The sequence below is a fragment of the Culex pipiens genome, chromosome 1 (assembly GCF_016801865.2).
Source record: "Culex pipiens pallens isolate TS chromosome 1, TS_CPP_V2, whole genome shotgun sequence".
NCBI classification, from domain to species: Eukaryota; Metazoa; Arthropoda; class Insecta; order Diptera; family Culicidae; genus Culex; species Culex pipiens.
Window position 1 is genome coordinate 129,914,446 of NC_068937.1, and position 22,079 is coordinate 129,936,524.

General features: G+C 33.0%; 2 protein-coding genes across 2 annotated transcripts in view; one reads left to right on the forward strand and one right to left on the reverse strand.

Moving 5' to 3' along the window:
- The window catches only part of LOC120421775 (transcription factor IIIB 90 kDa subunit), a 51,537-nt gene that overhangs the window by 26,334 nt on the left and 3,124 nt on the right, over positions 1–22,079 (forward strand). The gene's annotated exons all lie outside the window — the stretch shown is intronic.
- On the reverse strand, positions 14–749 carry LOC120421776 (uncharacterized). The gene is made up of 2 exons (XM_052706247.1): positions 403–749; positions 14–206 (listed from the first exon to the last, which is right to left on the reverse strand). The coding sequence occupies exons 1-2, from the start codon at positions 688–690 to the stop codon at positions 105–107; spliced, it is 390 nt and encodes a 129-aa protein (XP_052562207.1). The 5' UTR covers positions 691–749; the 3' UTR covers positions 14–104.

Below are 22,079 nucleotides of genomic sequence, written 5' to 3' on the forward strand. Positions count from 1 at the left end.
CTCGGCGATGTTCTTTTGTTTTGTTTTTTCAACAAAGCACTACGCGAAGCAGCACTGCTCGACGACCTTTTGACACATTACACATCCACTGAATCACTACTTTACTATTGTTTAGGGAGTGGGTCGATTTGTGCGCACTCCAAGTTCTGGCTTAAGTCACTTGCTGATGTTCTTGGAGGTCGGTCGGCTGGTCGTGCTACCATAATCTGCTGATAAGAGAAGGAAAAGGCACTTAGTTGGAGGCGAACTCTTATCTCGGCTGAAAAAAAAAATAAAACTCGTTCACAAGTATTCAAATTTGCCGAGCCAAAAACCCCAAGTCGTTGTTTCAGTCACCGAGCTTTGGAAGCAACTGAGCAAACCCCGTCAGCGGTCGTGCTAAAGGCAACGCCTTAAGCTTACCTTTAAAGCACACAGGTAGAACTTGTTCCGCCGACCGAGAGGAGCCGCAACAGATCGTCGCGCGCAGTCGATCGCACAAACCACTTTGCAATATCTCGACTCGGGGGGATGATGACCTTTAGAGTGGCCAATTTCACAAACTCGACTTGTTTGGGTTCTGGGGACATCGTTCGTTCTACCCCCAACTAGTTCAAAGTTATTGTTTGGCTCGGTAAACCGGTTTGTACCGGCGGCCGACAGACGTGATGTCAGAGTGAATAAATCAACTTGGAAGGTTCTTGGTGGCATTCATTGAGTGTCCCTCACCACCTGACAAGTGTCGCGGTTTGAGAAACAATTGGAAATCTTTCGTGCGCGTTAGTTTACAAGATAAACAAAATTCATAAATAATCAAAATTTACAAAATAATCAAAATTTACAAAATAATCAAAATTTACAAAATACAACGAAATAAACAAAATAAACAAAATAATCAAAATTAACAAAATAACAAAATTAACAAAATTAACATAATTAACAAAATTAACAAAATTAACAAAATTAACATAATTAACAAAATTAACAAAATTAACAAAATTAACAAAATTAACAAAATTAACAAAATTAACAAAATTAACAAAATTAACAAAATTAACAAAATTAACAAAATTAACAAAATTAACAAAATTAACAAAATTAACAAAATTAACAAAATTAACAAAATTAACAAAATTAACAAAATTAACAAAATTAACAAAATTAACAAAATTAACAAAATTAACCTTCCTACGGTATTGGGGTCCTTTTCGGCCTTTTTGAAAATTAAATTTGCCATAACTTTTGCTATATACATGCTAGAGCCTTGAAATTTTCTGACATTAAATTTATAGTATAAATACACATTTCACAAAACAAATAAACCTTGGACGACCCCTAGGGGAGCGTCCATAACAAAAGTTACTTTAAAGGTATTGGGGTCCTTTTCGACCCCAAACTTTAAAAAATCACCAAAAATCCAGTTTTTGACCGATTCCGGTTCTTTTGGTCACAAATGAAAGCGTAGAACGTCCCCTTTCCGAAACCGACCTGGAAAACCGGATTTGGTCACTGTGGCCACCGGGAATCGACTACAACCGAAAAAAGGCCTTTTTGAGACCCCAACTTTGACGACCTGTATCTCCGGCAAATTTTAACCAATCAGGATGCTCCAGGTTGCATTCGACAGGTATTTACCTGTACTTTGACCACAAATATTAATATCAGAGCCAGGTGACCTACCGGTTCCGGAAATCCGGAATATCCGAAAAGTTCATATTTTCCTGTTTTTCACGAGTCATCCTGACCAATCTGATACCAATACTGTCATGATAGTTGAAATTGATCCATAAAACTTACTAAAAACACAATACACGATTGCCAGAACCACTCTGGAGTGTTAGTGGCCACTTCCGGGTAACCTGGAACCGGTTCCCGGGTACCCGATGAACGGCCAATTTGAATTTTTTGTTAAAAACCCATCATGTTGCATATCAAACTTCATGAAATTGAAAGATATGTCCATCTTTGATAATGCCGTTAATCTCTGAGTCATCCTGGCCAATCTGGAACCGGTTACCGGTGGCGCCTTGGGGACACTTCCGGAATATGAGATAAACCCTATCATCCGACATATCAAACTTCATGAAATTGAAAGATATGTCAATCTACGGTCATGCCAATGTTCGCTGACCCATCTTGGCCAATCTGGAACCGGTTACCGGTAGCCCCTTCGGGACACTCCCGGAATATGAGAAAAATCCTATCATCCGACATATCAAACTTCATGAAATTGAAATTTATGTCAATCTACGGTCATGCCAATGTTCGCTGACCCATCCTGGTCAATCTGGAACCAGTTACCGATGGCCCCTTGGGGACACTTCCGGAATATGAGAGAAACCCTATCATATGCCATATCAAACTTCATGAAATTGGAAGATATGTTTATTTACGGTCATGCCGTTGTTCTCATATTCCTGGAATGTCCCCAAGGGGCCACCGGGAACCAGTGCCGGAATTGCCAGAAAGGATCAGCGAACAACGGCATGACCGTAGATTGACATATCTTTCAATTTCATGAAGTTTGATTTGTCGGATGATAAGGTTTCTCTCATATTCCGGAAGTGTCCCTAAGGGGCCACCCGTAACCGGTTCCAGGTTGGCCAGGATGGCTCAGCAAATAATGGCATGACCGTGGATTGGCATATCTTTTAATTTCATGAAGTTTGATATGTCGGATGATAGGGTTTATACCGAAAACGAAACTAACGAAACTATTGGCACTACGCCCCCCGGGGCATGGCCTTCCTCTAACGTGGGATTTCTGCTCCAGCGCCTCTGACGAGACAGGAGAAACCGGGACCGACGTTTTACTTCACCATCCGATAGAAGCTCAGTGGATAAGGCGGGAATCGAACCCGCGTCTCATAGCATCATCGGGATCGGCAGCCGAAGCCGCTACCCCTGCGCCACGAGACCCACCGTTTATACCATATTCCGCGAATGTCCCCAAGGGGCCACCGGTAACTGGTTTCAGATTGGCCAGGATGAATCAACGAACAACGGCATGACCGTAGATTGACATATCTTTCAATTTCATGAACTTTGATATGTCGGGTGATAGGGTTTCTCTCATATTCCGGAAGTGTCCTCAAGGCGCCACCGGTAACCGGTTCCAGATTGGCCAGGATGGGTCAACGAACAATGGCATGACCGTAGATTGACATATCTTTCAATTTCGTGAAGTTTGATATGTCGGATGATAGGGTTTCTCTCATATTCCGGAAGTGTCCTCAAGGCGCCACCGGTAACCGGTTCCAGATTGGCCAGAAAGGGTCAGCGAACAATGGCATGACCGTAAATTGACATATCTTTCAATTTCATGAAGTTTGATATGTCGGGTGATAGGGTTTATCTCATATTCCGGAAGTGTCCCCAAGGCTCCACCGGTAACCGGTTCCAGATTGGCCAGGATGGGTCAACGAACAATGGCATGACCGTAGATTGACATATCTTTCAATTTCATGAAGTTTGATATGTCGGATGATAGGATTTCTCTCATATTCCGGAAGTGTCCTCAAGGCGCCACCGGTAACCGGTTCCAGATTGGCCACAATGGGTCAGCGAACAACGGCATGACCGTAAATAGACATATCTTTCAATTTCATGAAGTTTGATACGTCGGATGATAGGGTTTATCTCATATTCCGGAAGTGTCCCCAAAGGGCCACCGGTAACCGGTTCCAAATTGGCCAGGATGGGTCAACGAACAACGGCATGACCGTAGATTGACATATCTTTCAATTTCATGAAGTTTGATATGTCGGATGATAGGGTTTATCTCATATTCCGGAAGTGTCCCCAAGGCTCCACCGGTAACCGGTTCCAGATTGGCCAGGATGACTCAGAGATTAACGGCATTATCAAAGATGGACATATCTTTCAATTTCATGAAGTTTGATATGCAACATGATGGGTTTTCAACAAAAAATTCAAATTGGCCGTTCATCGGGTACCCGGGAACCGGTTCCAGGTTACACGGAAGTGGCCACTAACACTACAGAGTGGTTCTGGCAATCGTGTATTGTGTTTTTAGTAAGTTTTATGGATCAATTTCAACTATCATGACAGTATTGGTATCAGATTGGTCAGGATGACTCGTGAAAAACAGGAAAATATGAACTTTTCGGATATTCCGGATTTCCGGAACCGCTAGGTCACCTAGCTCTGATATTAATATTTGTGGTCGAAGTACAGGTAAATACCTGTCGAATGCAACCTGGAGCATCCTGATTGGTTAAAATTTGCCGGAGATACAGGTCGTCAAAGTTGGGGTCTCAAAAAGGCCTTTTTTCGGTTGTAGTCGATTCCCGGTGGCCACAGTGACCAAATCCGGTTTTCCAGGTCAGTTTCGGAAAGGGGATGTTCTAAGCTTTCATTTGTGACCAAAAGAACCGGAATCGGTCAAAAACTGGATTTTTGGCGATTTTTTAAAGTTTGGGGTCGAAAAGGACCCCAATACCTTATGTGTGATTTTTTTTTAATACCAAGGGAAGGTTAACAAAATTAACAAAATTAACAAAATTAACAAAATTAACAAAATTAACAAAATTAACAAAATTAACAAAATTAACAAAATTAACAAAATTAACAAAATTAACAAAATTAACAAAATTAACAAAATTAACAAAATTAACAAAATTAACAAAATTAACAAAATTAACAAAATTTACAAAATTTACAAAATTAACAAAATTTACAAAATTAACAAAATTAACAAAATTAACAAAATTTACAAAATTTACAAAATTTACAAAATTTACAAAATTTACAAAATTTACAAAATTTACAAAATTTACAAAATTTACAAAATTTACAAAATTTACAAAATTTACAAAATTTACAAAATTTACAAAATTTACAAAATTTACAAAATTTACAAAATTTACAAAATTTACAAAATTTACAAAATTTGCAAAATTTACAAAATTTACAAAATTTACAAAATTTACAAAATTTACAAAATTTACAAAATTTACAAAATTAACAAAATTAACAAAATTAACAAAATTAACAAAATTAACAAAATTAACAAAATTAACAAAATTAACAAAATTAACAAAATTAACAAAATTAACAAAATTAACAAAATTAACAAAATTAACAAAATTAACAAAATTAACAAAATTAACAAAATTAACAAAATTAACAAAATTAACAAAATTAACAAAATTAACAAAATTAACAAAATTAACAAAATTAACAAAATTAACAAAATTAACAAAATTAACAAAATTAACAAAATTAACAAAATTAACAAAATTAACAAAATTAACAAAATTAACAAAATTAACAAAATTAACAAAATTAACAAAATTAACAAAATTAACAAAATTAACAAAATTAACAAAATTAACAAAATTAACAAAATTAACAAAATCTCCCCTGATGATTCTGTAGAATGTGATCCGTTTACAGAATCTGTCTCTGCGGTTAATGCAACGTAGTAGGCCTGGCCGCTTTAATTTTTGCTATACATTTTCGGGGTAACTCGGATGTACTGTAATCATTAATATTGACAAGAAAGGACTTGAGGCGTAATCTTACCACAAGTTCTTCCAGGATGCTTTCTTCGGACTGGCTGCGCTTGTATTCGATTAGATTAGATTAGAAAATTAACAAAATTAACAAAATTAACAAAATTAACAAAATTAACAAAATTAACAAAATTAACAAAATTAACAAAATTAACAAAATTAACAAAATTAACAAAATTAACAAAATTAACAAAATTAACAAAATTAACAAAATTAACAAAATTAGCAAAATTAACAAAATTAACAAAATTAACAAAATTAACAAAATTAACAAAATTAGCAAAATTAACAAAATTAACAAAATTAACAAAATTAACAAAATTAACAAAATTAACAAAATTAACAAAATTAACAAAATTTACAAAATTAACAAAATTAACAAAATTAACAAAATTTACAAAATTTACAAAATTTACAAAATTTACAAAATTTACAAAATTTACAAAATTTACAAAATTTACAAAATTAACAAAATTAACAAAATTAACAAAATTAACAAAATTAACAAAATTAACAAAATTAACAAAATTAACAAAATTAACAAAATTAACAAAATTTACAAAATTTACAAAATTTACAAAATTTACAAAATTTACAAAATTTACAAAATTTACAAAATTTACAAAATTTAAAAAAATTACAAAATTTACAAAATTTACAAAATTTACAAAATTTACAAAATTCACAAAATTTACAAAATTTACAAAATTTACAAAATTTACAAAATTTACAAAATTTACAAAATTCACAAAATTTACAAAATTTACAAAATTTACAAAATTTACAAAATTTACAAAATTTACAAAATTTACAAAATTAACAAAATTTACAAAATTTACAAAATTTACAAAATTTACAAAATTTAAAAAATTTAAAAAAATTACAAAATTTACAAAATTTACAAAATTTACAAAATTTACAAAATTTACAAAATTTACAAAATTTACAAAATTTACAAAATTTACAAAATTTACAAAATTTACAAAATTTACAAAATTTACAAAATTTACAAAATTTACAAAATTTACAAAATTTACAAAATTTACAAAATTTACAAAATTTACAAAATTTACAAAATTTACAAAATTTACAAAATTTACAAAATTTACAAAATTTACAAAATTTACAAAATTTACAAAATTTACAAAATTTACAAAATTTACAAAATTTACAAAATTTACAAAATTTACAAAATTTACAAAATTTACAAAATTTACAAAATTTACAAAATTTACAAAATTTACAAAATTTACAAAATTTACAAAATTTACAAAATTTACAAAATTTACAAAATTTACAAAATTTACAAAATTTACAAAATTTACAAAATTTACAAAATTAACTAAATTAACAAAGTAACAATCTAAAAAATACAAAAACGGAGAAAAAATACAAAATGAGCAAAAACAAATACGTAAAACGTAAAAAATAAAAATAAAATAGATGGTATTGACAATACTGACAATGCTGGTCAAATAAAAAAAAAACTATCAAATTGACCGTTATGACTAAATTTACCAACGAACCAACATCTTTAGAATAAACACAATGGAAAGAATTGTTGAAATAAAAAAAATCAAATTTCAAGAATAAATGTTCAAATATATACAAACTTGACCAAAATTTACAAAATTTACAAAAATTTAAAAAATAAAAATTTAAAAAATAAAAATTTTAATTTGACAAAATTGAAAAAAATCACCGTTTTCTAAAGTTACAAAATTGATAAAATAGGGGCCATCCATAAACCACGTGGACTCTTTTGGGCTCTTGTCGATATTTTTTTTACCCAACAGATTTGCAACAGATAGTCTATTTGAATTGATTTTTGATTTTGACATTTGATAGTCTATTAAAACATCTTTTAATAACTCAACGAAAGTTGAAAAAGTGGAATCACAGCAGAAAACAGGAAACTCAAACTTTTTAAAATTTAACGTTTAGCTTTTTGCCCACAGACGAAAAAAAATAAATTTTTAATATTTGTTAATGTTGGAAATCATGGTTTTTTCTATGAAATAGGCTGATACAAATTTTGTTTATAGTTTTTGTCTTCCCCCCTTCAAAGTTGGCCCGAAAAATAAGGGGGTAACACAAATATTTTTTCAAAAAACTTCTAAATTTCAATGGAAATTTAAGTGCAATCATTTTAAAATGGATTCCCCTGCTTTTAGATTCATTTTTAGCATGTGTAGGTTGATTTAAAAATCCTTGATTTTTTGAAAATTTTCGTTGTTTACTATCGCGAAAAAAAAATGTTTCCCTAAAATTTTTGTTTTCGTCAAATCTTACATTTTTTTTCTGAACTAGTGTAAAATGCATTTTAAAACACTTTTTCCATGCAAATGTTGAAACTATGGCTTGTTATTTCAATATATTTATTTTTTTAATTTTTTTGACCCCCAGAGCCGAGGGACAAAAACTTTGAAACATATTTGCATCGGCCTTATTGTACGGATTATTCATAACTGAGCGGTTGTAGCCTTATGGATAGGCCAATTAACGACCTTTTAAAGAGTCATAGAGTTGAAAAGTTCTGGTAACCCTATTTCAAGTTATGACTTTTTATATGCCCAAAATGCATAGTTTTCCAATGTAAAATTTTGAGATTTTGGAGTTATTCTGATCAAACTCCTTATTTTATCATTAAGATTTGAGAAAACCAACATACGACATTTTTTCCTTTAGATTAAAAAAATCAGGCAAAACAATTTAAATGGGCCAAACCCCAAAATGTTAACAAACAGCCTTTCCTACTCGTTCCTGATGTAAACACCAACTGACGTGAAAAAAGTTCACGCTTTTTTCTCATTAACTGCACATGGGACAAATATGCAACTGTGGGCAGTTTAGTGATACTAAAGAACATTTCTGGTGCTACATGTGTGTCATTTAGTAGAAAGTGAAGATTACATACATTATGCCATCGATTGTTAGTTACTGCAACTGAAAGAAATTTGAAATACGTTTAAAGATCTGGTAACCCTATATCGTGTAGTGACCACTTAAATGATATTTGTATACCTTTTAATTTGACTCAAAATGCTATCCGTAGCTAACATGTGACATGTCATTGCAAAGGTTATTGAAACACATTTCAAATGAGGTATACATTTTGATGATCCGGTAACCCTGTCTCAGGTTATGCCCACTTAAGTGAAATATTTAATTTGTTGTTTTGGAAGAAAGATCTTAGTGTAATTGATAAAACATAGATGTTGGCTTGCAGTTGTGGTGGAATGTGTTGGTTTTTTTTTAAATTATGTTATCTAGAGGTAACTTGTATTATTTTTGCAACTTTTAAGATTAGGATGAATCCATAAAATAGGCATTATCAATCAATCAACCTTAACCAGAACAAAACAATGAAGCAAAACACTATTCAAGTACCTTGCCTCTGCTTGGAGGGGCCCACACAATTTGCCAGCTTGAATTATTTATAAATTGGAAACGTACGGTCACGATTGTAAAACCGTTATCACTTCGTAGTATACCGGGAGTTGTAAACAACAACAACAGTTTTGCAATTGGAAATTAATTTGTTTGGCCAACTAGTCTGTTTAAAAAAACAATAAATTATTAAAATTCTTTGTGCTACTTTTTATAACCCTGAACCTTTTCAATCACTTTACACTTTCCAGCCGCTCTAAATTTCGCAAATTACCCTTTGAATAAGTAATGTCACTTCGATCGACGGGCGAGTTTTTCTTTTTTCTTTTCAGGGTAAGGTTTTTAGTTCAACTAACTAAACTGACCAACCTGGTTCCACCGCCGGACTAGACTAAACGAGGAGCTTTTTTGCTTCTTCTTGCTTTCAACGACTGAATTGACTACTCACCACGTGGCTGCACACATATCGCGGCCAGTCGTGCTAACAAATGGGCGTTTGTGTAATGTTGTAATGAGAAAAAAAGAATAAGGTTTTTTTTTCTTGGTAAGGTGGGAAAAAGGGCCGGGTTTTTTTTTCTCTCATAAACAAGTGTGATCATTGCCGAGCGATGTTACTGGAAGGTTAGGTTTGATTGGTGCTAATAGTTGGATTGTTTGTTGACGATTGGTTGGAGGTTTATTGATTTGCTTTCGGAGTGATTTAAGGTTATTGGAATCGATATTTGAACGTTTTTGAATACAAATATCAATCTTCAGATCATTCTCAAACTGGTCTTTTCAATTAAATTATTACGTGACAGGGTTGCCAGATAATCAATCTTTGTAAATCATCAACATATTTTTTCAAATATTTGTCTAACGAGGACAGTAATGCGGTTCCAGGAATCATTTCCTTCAAGTGTCATTTCGATTAAGTATCGATATCTCATTACAGAGTTGCCAGATTATCAAACATGATGTGTCATCGGATAAGCTGTTCTTATTGAACGATGTTTAGAATGAAGATTCAGTTTTTAAAATTAAATTTACGACATCAAACCTTGAAAAAATATGTAATTTTGCTTAAGTGCCCATAACGTAAAACAGTGTTGTCAGAGTTTTATTTTTATTTATTTTAACATTATTCAAATTTGAAACCTCACCTTGAGTTTAATTCGTTCACGCAGTCAATGAATATCAAGTACCTTCTGGATTGATCGTTACTTTTACGATGACGTGTGCCTCGCCTGCCTTAGTAGGCAGGCATTCAAAAGCTACGTATATTAATTGCATAATAAGTAATCACTTATTGCATTGTTTGTAAGCACACACCACGTCCAGTAGCGTAGAGGTACTGAGTGAGGGTGTGTTGCTTGTGAGCTACCGATTAATGCAACAGTTGGGAACACGTTATGCTTACAAGTAACTAGATATGTTTACCTGCGGTAGGGATGTTCAGGAATGTTTTTTTTGCATTTATTTTTGTTTTGAAAAATTAATTGAACATTTTTTAGGAGAGTTCACAAATGTGGTTTTCTTCATGATTTCAAAACAAATTTATTTTTAAATATTACTTCCTTAAAAAAAGCAATTTGATGTAGAGATGCTTATAAAAGTTTATTATTTGAATTATTTTAACAATGCAAATTTGTTCGATTAATTTTTGGAGAATTAAAACTAATCAACAAATGACACATGACAAAAGGTTATTCAAACCGGGTAGCAGCCAAACTTGAACTGATATATTCCACACACTCGTAAATTGTGCAATTTTGCCGGCTATATAATTGACACAAGTGTGTGAGCGCTCCGGAGAGTGGCTCTTTTAGTTGGCCTTTTGGCCGGCGTTTTTTTTTTGTTTTGATTTTACTTTCCGTTTTGATGTTTTTCTCTCTTTTTTTTTGTTGTTTGAGTTGTGACTCTGGGTCGTTTTTTTTGGTACCCCTTTTGCAGCTCTTTTCGATACTTCCACTCACGAGACGGATGAAGGACTTTTTTGCGGTTAACCCTGTGCTGTCAAACTGTTAATCGATTTCTTAATGATTTATCTGTCGATAATTTGAACAAGGTTTTTTTTTAATTTGCCTTTTTTGAATTTTAAAAAAAATTAAAGATTTTTACTTGTAAAAGTTGTTAATTAAATAAAGTTGCTAATTTATTTGATTAAATGTATGGAAATTTAATAGGATAATAAAAATTCATCGGACCTGACAGCCTGATCTTCCGGGACAGTCGCGCGCATGTGAACGCACCAAATTTTCCAAGGTTAAGAAGGTAAACCGGTTTGAGCGCATGCTTTTGGGGTTCTTGCCTTCAAAGATTGAAGTTTTCTGCATTCTTCTGTGTTAAGCGCAGTTTGTTTTTTTTTTTAGGATTTTTAATTGATTGAAATTTTTTATTAATTTATTCATATTTTTACTCGTCATAAACTAAGTCAATATCAATTTAAATTGATTTAAACATTGCTTTTTTTTTAATCATTTGTATTTGTTACTTTTTACCTAAAAAAATTACATTTGCACACTGATAATATCACCATCAGTCATCAAGTCAACTTTTGCATTGCTGTGTAGTGACGACCTGATGACGAACTCGTAACTTGTTTTGCTTTTTAATACAGTCCATTTGATGTAAGTAAATATTTGAATTTACACTCAAGGTTAATTAGCAACTTGTTTCATTCACTTAGCAAGTTCTTCCAGAAATGTTTTTCTTTTTCACACTTTATGATTCTTCTCGTCATAAATAGTGTGACGATTTCTCTTTATTTAATTTTCACGGTCAATCTAACCTCACTTTTTCGAAGAAAAAAAAAAACCTTCACAAAAAGGCCAAAAATAAACTAAGCTTTCAAAGTTAAACTTAATTAAACGGAAACCAAAACAACACAAAAAATAAACCGTCCACTCGCGTCAATCTACGCTCGATGAATGGAACAGACGAGGGGCGCCAACCCAGCCGAAGTTGGGGCCAGCAGCACCTGATCGAGGAGACTGGTTCGAACCCTCCCCAACCAACCGAACTACCCTTAACGACTTGTGACGACGACGAATCTGAGAGTGCATTCGTCGTCGATCGAGAACTTGCTCGGGTTCGTCGCGTCACCGTTGCAGTTTTTTTTGCTGCACGATCGACTCGTGCGAATACTTGCTTTGGTGGGTACTTGCGTTTTGTTGAGGTGTATTGGTGCCTGGAAATTGCTGGGATTTTCTGATCAGGAAAGTATTGGAGTTCAGACAGTTTATTCAAATTAGATTTAGATTTTTTTTTTATTTGATAAGGGTAATTCTCTACCAACTCACACGAAATCGGGAAAAGTTGCCCCGACCCCTCTTCGATTTGCGTGAAACTTTGTCCTAAGAGGTAACTTTTGTCCCTGATCACGAATACGAGGTCCATTTTTTGATATCTCGAGATGGAGGGGCGGTACGACCCCTTAAATTTTTGAACATGCGAAAAAAGACGTGTTTTTCAATAATTTGCAGCCTGAAACGGTGATGAGATAGAAATTTGGTGTCAAAGGGACTTTTATGTAAAATTAGACGCCCGATTTGATGGCGTACTCAGAATTCCGAAAAAACGTATTTTTCATCGAAAAAAACTCGAAAAAAGTTTTAAAAATTTTCCCATTTTCGGTTACTCGACTCTAAAAATTTTTGGAACATGTCATTTTATGGGAAATTTAATGTACTTTTCGAATCTACATTGACCCAGAAGGGTCATTTTTTCATTTAGAACAAAAATTTTCATTTTAAAATTTCGTGTTTTTTCTAACTTTGCAGGGTTATTTTTTAGAGTGTAACAATGTTCTACAAAGTTGTAGAGCAGACGATTACACAAATTTTAATATATAGACATAAGGGGTTTGCTTATAAACATCACGAGTTATCGCGATTTCACGAAAAAAAAGTTTTGAAAAAGGTAATTTTTGCTTTTTTCTTTGTTTCGCCGTCCGTGTCTGTCGCGGGTGTCGATGAACGGCCATGATCAAAGACGACCAACATTTTCAAAACTTTTTTTCGTAAAATCGCGATAACTCGTGATGTTTATAAGCAAACCCCTTATGTCTATATATCAAAATTTTTGTAATTGTCTGCTCTACAACTTTGTAGAACATTGTTACACTCTAAAAAATAACCCTGCAAAGTTAGAAAAAACACGAAATTTTAAAATGAAAATTTTTGTTCTAAATGAAAAAATGACCCTTCTGGGTCAATGTAGATTCGAAAAGTACATTAAATTTCCCATAAAATAACATGTTCCAAAAATTTTTAGAGTCAAGTAACCGAAAATGGGAAAATTTTTAAAACTTTTTTCGAGTTTTTTTCGATGAAAAATACGTTTTTTCGGAATTCTGAGTACACCATCAAATCGGGCGTCCAATTTTACATAAAAGTCCCTTTGACACCAAATTTCTATCTCATCACCGTTTCAGGCTGCAAATTATTGAAAAACACCTCTTTTTTCGCATGTTCAAATATGGAAGGGGTCGTACCGCCCCTCCGTCACGAGATATCAAAAAAACGGACCCCAGATTCGTGATCAGGGACAAAAGTTACCCCTTAGGACAAAGTTTCACGCAAATCGAAGAGGGGTCGGGGCAACTGCTGTGTGAGTTGGCGGAGAATTACCCATAAAGTTTATGCAAAAAGAGCATCCGGAAAAGTAAATTTTGAATAGAAGCAAAACAAGGTTACATTTGTTCAGTATAAGTTTTAAAGCAGAGTCGTATTCAATTATATCATTCAATCCAAGATTTTAAAAAAGTGTAGTACGTTTTCAAAAACACGTAATTTTGTGGACTTTTTTAATACTTAACAAAACAATACTATCTTTACCGAAATTTGTGAGATATTCATGATTATTTGATACCCATATAGCATAAACATACAATTTTAGTGTTCAAAATTTAGTTTTGTGAAAACTTTAGAAAACTTATTTCTACACCCACAGGAAAAATATTTATCATAATCTGTCATAGTGGACTTCATGCAAAAAAAAATTACCTTTTATATCATATTTTGCAGCAAGTCCATATTTAATTTTTGCCCGTGTGTCAACATGTCAGCGATCTGCAGTTCTCACCAACACATATAATGCTGGTGCGTCCCCGAGCAACACTTTAGAGAGAAGAATATGTTGGTGCTTTGTGCCTCACAATTCATCAAGCGTACATGGCGCGGTAGTAGCGTGTCGGATCAACAACCAAGAAGTTGATTGTTCAACCTTCGTTCTGTAAAGATTTTTTTTCTGCGATAGAATCAAACAGCCGTCGGCAATGTCGATAATTATCGGTAACGGGAAAAATTGTCATACCCCTATATCGATTCTGATATACTTTTATGCACATTATGGTACTGCTATTTGGGTGTATCGATATGTGTGAGAAATTCCCAATCATTTGATACCATTCATTAAAAACAAAAAAAAAAACAAAAAAAAATCAGTGAAATTTGGGTTATTTTTAATACGTAGTTTGGTGAAAAATGTGAGTATTTTACTATGGGATTAGATTTACAAAAAAGTGTTAACGTGGTTTATAGATGGTGCCCTTTCCCGTCATCAACAAAAAAAAATCAAGAATTTAAAAGAAAATGTTTTTTTTTTGGTTAATGATAGGAAAAATAATTCTTAAGACCATATGAAAATTATTGTCCCGCCCGTGTGGATCAATCGGACCGCGCACTGGACTCACAATCCAGAGGTTGCCGGTTCGAATCCCGCGGCGGGCGCTCTAAAATTCTTTGTGTAAATATGGGTATTCGGCGCCGTCGCTCCGTGCCATACTTTCATACACTTAGGAGCCCAGGGCGGCGAAGTCCTTGTAGATAAAAAGGAAGACACTAGTGGTTGGTACTAGCAATGGTGGCCGACAGCTATAAAGTCAACTTCGTTTTTTTTATATGAAAATTATAGGCTAGTTTTGAAAATTTTGATTTTTGGGTCACCCTACTGTGTCATACTATGTATTCTGAATAGTTTACGACCGATTTCAAATGTTTGTAATTTTTAGTTTTTTTGCCCCCCCTAGGAGAAAAAAATTGAAATAAAATTAGTGATTGGAGAATTTTCATTCTGTATAATACCCAAATTTTCAAAAAATATCCTATCTAAGAAAATCAATATAAGAGTTTTTCTTGAAATAAGCTATTTTGTGAAAAAATGGTAACTTAACAAATTCTAGTAAAATAAAAACGAAACAAAATTCAAAACGTGTTATACCACCCAAATAGAAAATTATGAAAATTTGAGTATTTTCTCCAAAGATCGGTATGTTATTAAAATCCGGGTATTTAACACGAAAACCCTTAAAAGTAAAAATGCACAACAAATTTTGTGTTATGAAATTATGGAATTTTTTTTTGTAGGGATTGATTAGTACTTTTAGCGATCTTAAAAAATATTTTTGCATGAAATATTTTTTTGTTAATTTACGGATAGTAGAATCTTTGGATAATTGAATTCAGAATTACGGGGTACTTGAATTGAACTTTAATCTGGAAAAAAATCGTGGACAAGAGAAAGAGAATGAAAAAGAGAGATAGAGAGAATAAAAAAGAGAGATCTCTAGAAGAGAGATAATTAAAAAGAGAGATAGAGAGAATAAAAAAGAGAGATAGAGAGAATAAAAAAGAGATATAGAGAGAATGAAAAAGAGAGATGAAGAGAAAAAAATGAGAGGTAATAAGAAAAAAAAGAACTAAAGAGAAAGAAAAAGAGATATGAAGAGAATGAAAAAGAGAGATAAATAGTTAAAAGAGAAGGAGAGAGAGAGAGAGAGAGAGAGAAGAGAGCGAGAATGAGAAAGAGAGAAATACGCACTGTAACACTTTGATAAAAGTTCGCTTTTCGAGTTCCTTTCCAAGTGTTACAGTACGTATTCGACTTCGACTTACTTTCACTTACTTTACAAACGTCCTTACAAATGGTGCACAAAGTACACTGAAAATAAAATGATCGGTGACATAATTTGTGTCAAAAAAAAAAATGTAGTATTACATCGAGAACAGGTAATTTTTCATCAAGTTATAATTCTAATTACATTTTTACATATTTTTTTTCGTAAAATTATTTTAAAAAGAGATCAACCAATTTTTAAACCTTCCAAAATTCAACTTTTTTTTCTGTGTACACTAGGGCTACTGCCGAAAGGTAAAAAAAGTTAAAATGTATCGCGCACATTTTGTGCTACAAGCGACGTTTAGTTGAAGTTATCATGAATAACTTGATTTATATGAATAGCACACATAAAAAAAATGTAATCCAGCTACGTGTAAAAGGCCTGGGTGTTAAAATAAACTTTGCAATGTTTTATGAAATTCTATGTAATTTGTGTATTTGAGCCTTTTTTCAATAAATTCAAAATTGAAACTCTTTGAGAGAAAAAAAAAACCAATAAAATAAATAAAAATAGAGGTTTTATTTTAACTAAATACATAAAGTTGAAATCGGAATAATTTCATCGCTAAAGAATTCGATATATTTGTTTTACACATTTGTCTTCAAAAGAAGATTTCAGCATTCATCTTTATTTACTTCTCTGATTACTTATTTTCTTAAAGTCATGTTAAATCCTACAAGTTGCTATTCAATTTCCCTTCCGAAATGTTTACAATTTACAAAAACTGCCTCCCTCTTGATGGAAAACTTGGCATTATTCGCAGGAAATTGTCCACCTTACGACACAACAGTAATGACCAACCGGAGTGTTGCAATCCTTAATGATTTAGTCTCTCTCTCGCTTGAGTCGGTCACACCGGCCGCAGCACTGAAATTACCTTCTTGGTTTTTGCATAAGTTGCATTGCCGGCCGATGATCGGTTGGGGAAGGTTCGGGTTTTGCGGTATTTTTCTTTATAGGTTATTAAATGTCGAAGTTGGTGCCGGGCTTGATTGGGTAATGATTTGCACTTCTTGTTATTGCTCGGTGCACGGTGGAATCGAGTCCAACCGGCATGTTAATGATCTTAACGTGTGTTTGTGGATATTTTTTTTAGCTGTTATCTTATCAGAAGTATATTTTAACGTCTAGTAAAATGTCGATAAGGTGAGTGTTGAAATGTTCGTTTTTTGAGCTCAAATCGAGCGGTTACGAAATTTTGATTTGGATTGTATTTGGATTGGTTTAAAAGTCCTTCAAAAGAGTTGAAAAAACGGGAGATTAACATAATTGATGAATGCAAACTTTGCAACGTCCATGCATCGTTAAGTTTGAGAGCACTTTTGCAAATTTTATGGCAGATGTGATAGCTTTTAACGCTTTCTTAGTAATTTGTTCTCAATATTATTTTTAAATATTTTTTTTTAAATTTCTAAAAGGAAACAAAAAAATCGCTGCAACCTGGCCTTTCCATATATATATGTTCTTGTGACGCCCCTTATGCAACGTGTTGCAACGCGTGGAAACTAGTTTCGGCCCATCGAAAGTAAACGTGCGATCCCCACGAGTGGAAACGGGTTGATTCGCGTGTGCAAACACAAACCCGCGCTTTGCTGAACTACTTCCCGACGAACAGCTTTATGGAGAGGCTGCCCGAGCAGAGAGTTTGCTGAGTACGAACAGGAGTTGTTATTTCAACATTTTTTTACAGTTGATTGAATAGCGTTAATAAAATCTTGTTTTGAAAATTATATTATAACCAATTCGCATTCCAGACAAGATTCCAGTATAAAGAATTTGTTCTTTCAGAATTGTAGAACTTTTTGGATGTCGTCTAGTTATTTTGTTGAACCGAATTTTGGGATTAATTGAGGTCATTGCAACGCGTGGAAACAAGTTTCGCAACAGGGGAAAACGGGTTGGTTCGCGTGTTTACACGTACCCGCGTTTGGTTGTACTTGGTTCCCGATGGACTTTATAGAAGAGGTGCCCGAGTAGAGATTTTGCTGAAAAGTAACACGATTTGTTATTTCATCAAGGTAATAAAGCGATTGTTTTTGCTTTTGGTTTAAAAAGTATTCTTAAAATCAATTAATCTGTCGTAGGAAACAGCGTCAATTATATTTGACTAAAAAAATGTTAAAAGAGAACAACGTTTGATAAATAACCATAAAATTTATAGTTTGTATTCTAATTCGACTTAAATTACTCATAGAATTGTCGCATCACTGTAATTTAATAAATTGTGTTGAGTAACGTGTTGTTTCCTTTTGCCAACTCAAAATGGATTTTTCAAGCTGAACGTTTCGACGAAAATCTAAGCGTCATGTGCGTCCTGTTTTTATTAGAAAATGTCCTCCGCCTTGACTAAATACAAAATTTCCTCACATATGGTACGCATCACATGTCGCGTACAGATAAGCCCAAAGTGGATCGCCCAACGCGCGGCCTCACCCCATGCTGAGCGCGGCTGGCCTCGTACGAAGAGGATGTTCAAATTTGAATTAGTCGTGTGCTGGAGGTCGGATGAGACGGTTGTGAGCTTGGTGAAGTGGTAGAAAAGTTGAAGATTGTGTTTGATTTAAGGGTGTGACGTGGCGGAAATGAAAGCTGAAAAGATGGTAATTATTAGAATAAGTTAAATTTAATTCATAAATCGAATTCTTGGGTGATAACTTGAGATTCGATAACAGAAAGTTTCAATTTAAAGATTGAAAATGTGACGAAACTTGGGCGCGTCTCAAAACGCGTGCACACTTGTGGGCGATATGGTGAATCATGCTGCGCAAAAATTGTGAAATAGCTATATGAAATTGATGATTTTTTAAAATATTTTCTCGGTTAACTTTGACAATTATGTGGATTAGAATTGTAAAACTTAGAGCATGTCGTATCCTTGGTGCTATCTTGTTGAACTAAACTTTGTAGTGAATTGATGTCATGACGCCATTTTGTTCAGCTTTCAATTTTTTATGCTAAGGCATCATTCCCGATCGGCCATTTGTTTTAGAAAAACATACAAATCTTGATTGAGAATGTTTCAATCAAAAAATGGTTTTCTTTGTGTTGTTTGTAGAAGCATTTTACATATAATGATTATTTTTCATTTCAATTTACTATTTCTGGACCCTGAATTCAGAACCATCATTGAATGTCACTGCTCCAAAAATGAAAGACAACATCTACCACCTTAATAGGTTGAATAAAAAACTCGATTCTTAATTTGCATTTCAGACAGCACGAGTCAATCGAAAGTTTGTATGGGAGCCATCCGTAAACTAAGGAAACAGTAAAAAATTAGGGACTATCCATACAACACGTAGTCAAAAACGTAAAATGTTGACGACGCTCAAACATTTATGGAAAATACATAAAATTCGTGTTTTTGTCAAAAATCCATCTGCGAATAGGATAAATGGAAACTTTAAAGCCTCTACCGTTTTTTTTCCCCGTGTTCGGAAGGTAATTTTTTGTTCTACGAAAATTTTAACTTTTCACGGTGTATGTGTTTAAACTAATTTTATATGCATTTATTTTGATAAGTTTTTGTTATTTTCAGGGTGGCCACTCAAGTCGGGAATTCGCCAAAATCCATAAAAAAAACGGGAAAAAGTCGGGAATTTATAATTTTTTGTCAAAAAGACTTATTTGTTTGGAAAATATTGTAACTCTTGATGGGTAATTCTCTACCAACTCACACGAAATCGGGAAAAGTTGCCCCGACCCCTCTTCGATTTGCGTGAAACTTTGTCCTAAGGGGTAACTTTTGTCCCTGATCACGAATCCGAGGTCCGTTTTTTGATATCTCGTGACGGAGGGGCGGTACGACCCCTTCCATTTTTGAACATGCGAAAAAAGAGGTGTTTTTCAATAATTTGCAGCCTGAAACGGTGATGAGATAGAAATTTGGCATCAAAGGGACTTTTATGTAAAATTAGACGCCCGATTTGATGGCGTACTCAGAATTCCGAAAAAACGTATTTTTCATCGAAAAAAACAATAAAAAAGTTTTAAAAATTCTCCCATTTTCCGTTACTCGACTGTAAAAAATTTTGGAACATGTCATTTTATGGGAAATTTAATGTACTTTTCGAATCTACATTGTCCCAGAAGGGTCATTTTTTCATTTAGAACAAAATTTTTCATTTTAAAATTTCGTGTTTTTTCTAACTTTGCAGGGTTATTTTTTAGAGTGTAACAATGTTCTACAAAGTTGTAGAGCAGACAATTACAAAAATTTTGATATATAGACATAAGGGGTTTGCTTATAAACATCACAAGTTATCGCGATTTTACGAAAAAAAGTTTTGAAAAAGTTACTTTTTGCGTTTCTCTTTGTTTCGTCGTCCGTGTCTGTCGCGGGTGACCATGAACGGCCATGATCGATGACGACCAACTTTTTTAAAACTTTTTTTCGTAAAATCGTGATAACTTGTGATGTTTATAAGCAAACCCCTTATGTATATATATCAAAATTTTTGTAATTGTCTGCTCTACAACTTTGTAGAACATTGTTACACTCTAAAAAATAACCCTGCAAAGTTAGAAAAAACACGAAATTTTAAAATGAAAAATTTTGTTCTAAATGAAAAAATGACCCTTCTGGGACAATGTAGATTCGAAAAGTACATTAAATTTCCCATAAAATGACATGTTCCAAAATTTTTTACAGTCGAGTAACGGAAAATGGGAGAATTTTTAAAACTTTTTTAGTGTTTTTTTCGATGAAAAATACGTTTTTTCGGAATTCTGAGTACGCCATCAAATCGGGCGTCTAATTTTACATAAAAGTCCCTTTGACACCAAATTTCTATCTCATCACCGTTTCAGGCTGCAAATTATTGAAAAACACCTCTTTTTTCGCATGTGCAAAAATGGAAGGGGTCGTACCGCCCCTCCGTCACGAGATATCAAAAAACGGACCTCGGATTCGTGATCAGGGACAAAAGTTACCCCTTAGGACAAAGTTTCACGCAAATCGAAGAGGGGTCGGGGCAACTGCTGTGTGAGTTGGCGGAGAATTACCCTGATACCTTTTGATATATTTTTTTAACAATATTCAAATCAATTGCATCCAAATCGTTTTGAGCTCCTAACATAGATTATCATGTTCATTTCTAGAGTTTTTTTTATTAGGTCCTATAAACATATAAAAGACAATAGTTCTCTAGATTTGATTTATTTAATCTTTATAAGATTTACGTATTAACGAAATTGCATTCTTAACACATATTGGATTATGATGATGGCATACATTTGACGCAGATTTTTGTTCATAATTCTTTTTAAGAATAAAAAGTTTTAATTTATTTTTGAGTAAGTTTGACTAATTTAAATAAAAATGCAACAATAAACTTTAGACAGCAACAAGCCTGGTGAAAACCCAATCTGAAAAAAGAGCTTAATTTCAACAATTATGGCGATCATCATACTATTTCATTTTGTCACATGGCTTAAATATTTGAAAATGAATCCAACTTGAGTTTGACAATAGTTTTTTTTATAAGCTGAATTTATTTGGGTATTAACAGTTGAGTTTTAGAACTATTTAGGGTTATTTAGGGGTCGTACTTAAGCACAAAAACAACCGATAATCGAGTCTGAACTGTATTTTTTTTCCTTGCTGTTTTATTCCTGTTTGATTTTTCATTTATCTAAAAAAAACTGAAGTATCAATTGAAATTCCAAACTTTCTCCCCAAAAAACAAAAAAAAATATATTCAAGAAATTTTCATTAATTACTTTAGAAATATATTTATAGAATTTCAAATATGGCGCATAAAATTAGAGATGAAGCATTAGGGTGTAATAAACAAAACCAGCACAGCAATTTTTCAGTTGCTTTTGGGGTCCTAAACAACTCCAAAGTTTAAGAAAGATTGGTTAAGTCCTCACATTGCGCAAAGCGATTCAATTAGCCATATAAATTTGTATGGAAAAAAACATTTTTTTGAATTTTGATATTTAAAAAATCCACGTTTTACGCGATATCAAACCCGGATTCATTTAAAATTTTTAAATTATTTTTTTTCATTTATTTGGAAATGTTGTTCTATATTTAATATTGATATTTTATAGATAGTTTTTGATTTGCGATCATTCTTTATGTAAAAAATGCTAATATTTTGTAATTCTGGAAAAGTCGGGAATTTGGAAATTTGATTTGAGTGGCCACCCTGTATTTTGTTAATATTTTGGTCGTTTTCTACAAACTCCAATAATAATGTAATGTAATTGAATCTTTTACCTATTGCTGTTCATAATTTTTTGAGTTTTGTTAGCGTTTAAGTCGTTGCAACATCGTGAACAACAGA

Coding starts and splice junctions, on each gene's coding strand:
- LOC120421776 (XM_052706247.1), bottom strand. CDS start 690: ATGCCACCAAGAACCTTCCAAGTTGATTTATTCACTCTGACATCACGT. Junction 207..402: donor TCTACCTGTGTGCTTTAAAG/GTAAGCTTAAGG, acceptor TCTTATCAGCAG/ATTATGGTAGCACGACCAGC.